This window comes from Montipora foliosa, chromosome 4 (genome assembly GCF_036669935.1).
Source record: "Montipora foliosa isolate CH-2021 chromosome 4, ASM3666993v2, whole genome shotgun sequence".
In the NCBI taxonomy this organism is placed as follows: domain Eukaryota; kingdom Metazoa; phylum Cnidaria; class Anthozoa; order Scleractinia; family Acroporidae; genus Montipora; species Montipora foliosa.
The window spans coordinates 31,380,132-31,387,631 of NC_090872.1; the positions used below are offsets into that span (position 1 = coordinate 31,380,132).

At 39.0% G+C, this 7,500-nt stretch overlaps 1 protein-coding gene across 1 annotated transcript in view; it reads right to left on the reverse strand.

Annotated features, from left to right (window-relative positions):
- The window catches only part of LOC138001216 (chromosome partition protein Smc-like), a 19,949-nt gene that overhangs the window by 10,575 nt on the left and 1,874 nt on the right, over positions 1-7,500 (reverse strand). The window contains exons 2-9 of the mRNA XM_068847869.1: positions 7,435-7,500; positions 6,823-6,884; positions 5,598-5,661; positions 4,569-4,612; positions 3,782-3,836; positions 2,712-2,749; positions 2,546-2,588; positions 1,030-1,061 (exon numbers count right to left, since the gene is read on the reverse strand). The exon at positions 7,435-7,500 is cut by the window's right edge and continues 5 nt beyond it. Coding sequence (XP_068703970.1) covers positions 1,030-1,061; positions 2,546-2,588; positions 2,712-2,749; positions 3,782-3,836; positions 4,569-4,612; positions 5,598-5,661; positions 6,823-6,884; positions 7,435-7,500 — 404 coding nt within the window. The remainder of the gene's footprint in view (positions 1-1,029; positions 1,062-2,545; positions 2,589-2,711; positions 2,750-3,781; positions 3,837-4,568; positions 4,613-5,597; positions 5,662-6,822; positions 6,885-7,434) is intronic.

Here is a 7,500-nt window from a genome sequence, read left to right on the forward strand (position 1 = left end):
TGCTTATTTTACCGTTTCAGGAATTCCGTGTTTTCACTGTTCTAAGACGAAGTCAAGGCTGCACACTAAGATTTCGACCGTAGTCAGCTCAGAGGCGGTTTTCGCCTCGAAAATCCATCCCAGCCGCGATTTTTTCATGCAAAGCTAAAGCCCCATCATTTGCGAACCTCAGTGAATGTTTCGTCGTCAAAAATCCCACGCACTTGGCTGGAAATGAGCATTTTCTGCTTCCGATTCCACGATAGCTGATGAATAGACCCTTCCACGGTTTTTGACCGCCATCTTGACTGGGGGCAAACACGGCTAAATTTACAGTAAATGTATGGGATTTTGGCCGACTTTGAACCGCTGAAGCGCCGCTAAAAAGAGACAGATTTCCATCTTTTGCCACTATTTTAAATACTTTTATTGATATCATTCATTCAACAGAAAATAAGGTCATTAAGGAAGGTATGATGTCCGTAAATTTGAATAATAAATCTTTTCGTAAATAATCTCAGTATAAATGTCTTTTGAAAGACACTATCACTATGGAAATCTGTCTCTTTTTAGCGGCGCTACAGCGGTTCAAAGTCGGCCAAAATTCCATACATTTACTGTAAATTTAGCCGTGTTTGCCCCCCAGTCAAGATGGCGGTCAAAAACCGTGGAAGGATCTATTTAACAGTTGGTGATCTTGTGAATGGTCACGGAGCTTGGGTCCGAAGTCAAATTAACTCCACCCGATGAGGTACAGTCACTCGTAAACATGGAGCTGTTAAAGAAGCCGCTGTGGGGATGGGGTAAGTGTTGTACATGAAATGACTGTACCTCATCGGATGGAGTTAATTTGACCAGTCATTTCATGTACAACACTTACCCCATCCCCACAGCGGCTTCTCGAACAGCTCCATCATTACGAGTGACTGTACCTCATCTGGTGGAGTTAATTTGACCGCTTTGCACTCAAAGGTCATCTTCCCAGGCTAGTGATTAATTATTACACGCTCTCTAGTGACGCGAACTTGGGCTGCCTATGTTCATACTTACCTCTTGTATTCATCGACCAGGCGTTGTGTCATCTGAAGAAAAGAAAATAAATGAGTGACTTAACTTGTTGACTGACTGGCTTATTGTCTTTACGTCTAGTTTCAATTGTGTTGTAAATTAGTTCATATTGCAGAAAAACACAATAAACACAACCGAAATTTCAGTAACGATCGCAAAATTACGTAAATAACAATAAGAGGAACGTTAAAGAGCAATAATGAAACAGGTAAAATGTAATTAAACAAACCTGTATACTGGCATTCAAACTATTCCTTTTTTCCACCAACAATTCTTTCTGTTTTAACCACAAAACAAAATAGTTCGTTAGAACAAGAATGAAAAAAGTTGAAAATATCTTTGTAGTCTTCAACGCGTCCCATACAACAATTTTCCAATGTCATGTGTAAAGGTTTGCAGAGAACCGCGAGACAAAAAGTACGACGCTCCGAAATAGGTCCATGTTAATTTTATAGGAAGAACACTTCTGTGTAGATGAGAAAGTTCTCTCATAACAAAGGCAGTACCGCTTTCAGTCATCAGGAAACCATACCAATGAGAGGGAGACTTTCATACTAGACATACTAGCCCAGCGTTTTCACCGAACATAATTTCCGATTCGGCTCGCACGAGTGACAATTCTTAATTTCTTACATATTCATTTGTTATGTAAGGTTGATGATTTCTTGAAAAAGACTGCTATCGTATGATAATTAATATAAAGAATAACTCGGCATTAGAAAAAGTGCCGTTTTCGAAGTTGTAAGCTTCTTGTCATGGTCTCCTGGTTACCACTTTACATTGCATTACATTACATACTTAATTTACCGCTCCCCACAGGGGCTTTTCAGGGCCAATGAAACAATCAACGAAACAACAGAACACAACAACAACAACTGTTAAGAATCCCAACTAGCCGGAGGCAAACCAGTTGGCTATTTACAAGTGCAGCTGGGAAGTTGAACCAGGGACTAACAGGAACAAATTCATTGAGTGGTCAGAGCGGGTCTTGAACCCGGGATCTCCGGATCTCAAGGCAAGCGCCCTTACCACTGGGCCACACTGCGACCACTCTTAATATTCCGATCGAATTTTGGTCCAGTTTGCGTTTACACAAGCGATCCGCCTGTAGTGCGATGTTAAACAATCTTAAGGTAACGACTTTCGTTGTCAGACAAGGTTCCTTATTGGCAAATAGAGCGAATATTGAACGAAGGAGAACGACGAAACGGTGAGACTCTGAACACTAGGAATGAAGCAGCCTTGTCTCATACCAGTTTCCCACTCGTCTCGTTTTCTCTTTTTTCCAGTTAACTATGCAATACACCTTATTCCAAAATGGCCACCATTTCAGAATTATTTTGTTGGCTTTTTTATTTAGCTCTAGTTGCCTTGAATTTTAAGTTTAAAAACGAGACAACAAGGCCTCATTTGCAAGCAAAATGGCGGCCATTTTGAACTGAATAAGGTGTATTCCCCACTAAGAAACCATGCCCCAGACCATGATCGCGCTACTTACTTCAACATTCACTTTGTCAAGTTCCAGTTCCAGTTGCTGGATTCTGCACAAGCAAACGGTAATTTAAAAATCATAAATTTGTACTGGTAAATAAGTTATATATCAAAGATACAACAGCAATGAATCATGGTTTCTTTATTATGATTGTCATTGCATATTTATTTACCTCCCATTTTCGGCTTCGCTTTCCTCATCGATCGACACCTGTAATTAAAAAAAGGAGAACGCATATTCCTTTTGCATGTGTTTAGTGATTGCCTTGCTCGTCCTACAACAATGAAGTCGGCGGAAAGTTTGTAACGAATATTACAATCGTCGAAAGCTCAGTCGACTTGGCGTTGATCTCTATTCAATAGTAGAGGAAAGTTAAAATCGCTATAAGGTCACAGTTTTTTTTTTTTGGAAACCTCTGTGCGCCTTTATCGTAGCTTATGCAACTCCATTTACCTAATCTCGCATACATACAGATGTCGAGTGTTTTCGGAACGGGTCGGCTCGCGAACTTTACGAGTGCTCACCTCACCAGTGAACATAACGAGAATCATTGCCATCACTCGAACTTAAACAATAAATAATAAGCTAGCTGACATCTTTACTCTACGTCTTATTCTTTATTTTTAATTTGACGACACAGGACGTCAGGAAAGCCCGAGTTCACGCAGATAGGCGTCTAGTATTTTATAACTCAGCAATTTGCAAGTCATTCCCTTTATCTCTCCTCTTTAACGATCAATTGATGGTTTGCATGTGACGTCACAGCAGCCATATTGGTGAACAGAACAATGGAGTAAAATGTCATTTTGGGAATTTGACTCTATTATTATGCCAAACGTGTGGGGGCCATTTTCTATTGTTTTGTAAACCAAGAATTAAAAACTAATTCCAGAAATAGAAAGAGCAACTTTAGTTTAGAAACCCTACAAAGTTTCGGCATATTAGGTGTAATATCAGCTGAGGAAATGTAAGTTAAGAGATGAAGAATTTACAGTCATACAAACGTCTGTAAATTTGTCAAATTTCAACTTACATTTTCTCAGCTGATATAACACTTAATACGCTGAAACTTTGCAGGGTTACTAAAGTAAAGGTTCTCTTTCTATTCCTGGTATCAGTTTTTCATTCAGTTCAATTTTAACTCATTCAAATCCGTTGCCGCCATTTTGGAGAAGGGTCCTTTTAGGTCTGTACTCACTGAATTCACGATATCTGATAAAGAATACTCTTTAGCATTCTCACCTCTTCCTTGTTCCCTTTCTTTTGTTCTCTTTGTGCCTTAATCTCATCAATTTCTCTAGAATTAAAACAAAAAAGAGATTGCGTTCTGTAGACGGGCTTCATCTGTTCGTTCATATTTCGATTTAGGATTACAGAACAATTGAAATATGTTAAGGTTTTCTAAATGAACAAACCGTTGCTTTCGAACTAACACTTGGAATAGCCGGTACCAAGAGAATATGACGAAAGAGGGCCAATCCCCCATCTTCGGGTCCAATGATTTTGGTAAAACCTATTTAGTGTGTGTTCTGTGTCACACTGCGTGGTTATTTGATGACTTTGATGGACGAAACCTTAGGTCAGTTGGCTGAGTTAAAGAGGACGAAGGAATACGCCTAAACTCTTTTAACAATTCGTAAAGATACGGCTGCCTTACAAAACAAATCAAATATAGCCTGCGCGAAGATGCTCTTGCAATCAAACTAACCTTGTTAAAACGCAGCACAGGAAAGATTCGTACGGTTTATTTCTCTTTCCTCTTTTGCTGAGAACCCTTGACGTTCTAATTTCCTCCATTTCGACATGGCCGTAAAAATTAAATCCTTTCCTGGATACTCTCATTACTCTATTTTGTTACAAGATATTGAAACAAAATTAAACCGGCATGATTTTAACCCCTTTTGCACCCATTCCATTCCCAGTCATCTTCAGATTCATAGAGAGTGAGGGAGAATTTACCGAACCAAAACTCGCAATTCAACCAAAATTTCACAAATTTCTCTAGTTGATTGTAAACAACTCTCATTACCTGGTTAGACGCTCCTGTTGGGCTTCTTGATTCTTTATATCATTCTATAAGAAAGGATCAAATGTGTTTGCAGAACAGTTCGCGGGAAATCGAACTGGGTATCAACACCAACAGAATGGGTCATAAATAATTACTAAATATTCATAACTGCGAGGATCATTGCTTCACCTTGATTCAATATATGATTCCTTTCATATATAATTTCGCTCGTTGATTCGTTCATCACAGGAGCATTTGAATCCTCAAATGACCAGCTCCTAACATCAGTGGCTTCACAGCTCAGTTGGTTAGAGGGTCGCACCGGCATCGCGAGGTTTAAACCCCTTTGAAGTCCTGAAAATTTTCAGGCTTTTCTACGCAATTGCTAAAATTACGTTCATAACTGTGACGATCATTGCCAGTATGAGGCAATCCGAGGCACTTGCTTCCGTCATTCAATTTTTCCTGATTTTCTTTTGATAAGGGAGGATCCCAATGCTGTCTTTAATGTAGGCATCAAAAACACCCTAAATGCCTACGAGGAGAGTTTAACCATGGACATTGCCTCAGTCGTAATGTTTTTCTGGCTTCGGCCATGGCCCCACTAAGACGTCCTTCAGGGATGTGAATATTTTAGTATTGTAAAACGTGGGTTCTGTACAATTTATCGTCCTTATCAGCCGGAAAAATTTTAAGCATTAGCAGGGGGTGCACTCGCCTCCCATCAGTGTGGTCTGGGTCCGATTCCCGTACTTGACGTCATGTGCGTGTCGAGTTTATTGGTTCTCTACCCTATTTCGAGAGGTTTTTCTCCGGGTATTAAATTACAGTTTTCCTCTCTCTTCAGAAAACCAACATTGGATTTGATTTTATGTACAATGCCCCCAATAAGTGCCGCAACGTTAGAAGACTTAAGCTTGACACTTTATTAAAGTTGATCATCGTGTTTGTAAGAAAACAGCATTTTAAGTCGTGATACACTGCCTTCCAAGAGCATGCAATTTATTCTAATAGGGCAAATTATGTATATATGAGATAGGTATTTCATACCTCGAATCTGTTCATTTCCATCTCGTGCTTTCTTTCCAGCAAACGAACCTCATTTCTCTTCTGACTGCAGGAAAACAAAATAAATTAATTACGACAACGTTTCGTTTAATGATAAAACTTCAAAACTTCCCTGGAAAACCCGCTGGAGCTCGAGTTTTCGACTCAGTTTTCCAAATTCCCCTGCGCGAAACGCATATTCAAATCAGTGCTCCATCATAGCTGTTAACCCCTTAAGCATGTATCAAGAGTAAAGCGAACTTTCAAATGTCGTAGCTATCTAATGCGCTTATTCCGTGGTCAACAGGCAGGGTCGGTTATTTTCCAGCCACTTTCCGTCAACAAAGCAGATAGGTGAACAATTCTCAGTTCTCTTAAGAAGGCTCAATTTAGTTTCAACGTCTTCAAGAAAGTGTACTATAAAAAGGATTGACTTTTCGACATTTTCTAACGTAACTGCAATGTCTTGATACCAAATGAACTCGAATTAATGCTTAACGCAAGATGCACTCACAACTGTGACACAACAAGTCATCAAAGCAACAAAGGACCCATCTACTCAAAAGGCTCTATATGTATGTTGTCTTTTAATGTTTACATCTGAAATTAGAACCATCTCGGTTACCCTCGTGTTATTCAGTGCTGGAAAGTTGTTAGTAGGCTAAATTGATAATCTTAGCAAAGTTTAAAAAGGTTATATGGCACGGACTCAGAGCTACCTTACAAAATTGTCAAATTTGAAGTGGCTCTAAAGTCGATCCAGATAATTTTTTTAACTTTACAGAGAGTCTTATCTCGAGGATTTTTTCACAGTTTTTTGCAATTGTTCAAGACGATTACTTGATGGGATAACAACACATAAGTATCACTCAACTAGTGGACTAATGCAAATCCTGCATTTTGATTGGCTTCGCTACTAGAGGACTATTAGTAATAGTCCTCGAGTAGCGAAAAGCGTCACGTTTTCTTTCGTTTTATTCCCAAATAAATATTTCTTCAACTTGCATTTGCTAACTTTATTATTACCTTTTCTGTCCGACTAGTTGGGTGATACTAAAACAATTAGACCCTTCGCCCTCAAGGGCCACCGGTCAATAGCCCATTCGGCTTCGCCTCATGGGCCATTGACCCGTAGCCCTTGCTGGCTACGGGTCTAATTGTTAAATATCAATATGAGCAACAATTAATAATTGCATGATAAGTATTAAAAATATACTAATTCACTTACTTTCCCAAATCTTTGATATTCTGAATTGATTTCTGTTTTAGACACAAGGACTTTTTCAGCGCCTGTAGAAAGATATCAATATTGTTATTCAATAGAAACATATCATGAATATTATGAGTTGACCGGATTTAAGGAGAACCAGAACCAAAGTTGATACTTTGACCAATCACGGCAGTTTGCTTTTGAATAGACCTTTTTAACGATACGGCGGCCATTTTGATTTCTGTTGTTTCGAAAGACATTATGGGATGCCCAGGGGGCAAATTAATATGTATTTGCCCCCTGGGCATCCCATAATTTGCTATTCGAAACAACAGGAATCAAAATGGCGCCGTATCGGTAAAAAGGTCTATTAACTGAAATTTTAAGCTGGTCACCATGGCAACATTATCAACCGAAGAAATTCGTCACTCAAGCAAAACGAAAACTGCGCTATTAACAGTTATCATTTGCACCCCTTCCACGAGTCTCTACAGCAGAACACCTGTAATCTGTTATCATTTAACGTGACATAGATAATACCGCGATATAAATGAAAAGCTAAAAAAAAGGTGAAAAATTTTTCTTTACTTTTTTCAAAAGTTAGGAATCAACAAGAATTATGGAAATTACCATGTTTTGCTGTTGAAGTTGCTGTAATTTCCTTAGGAGATCTTCATAACTTTCGTCACTTGGTTT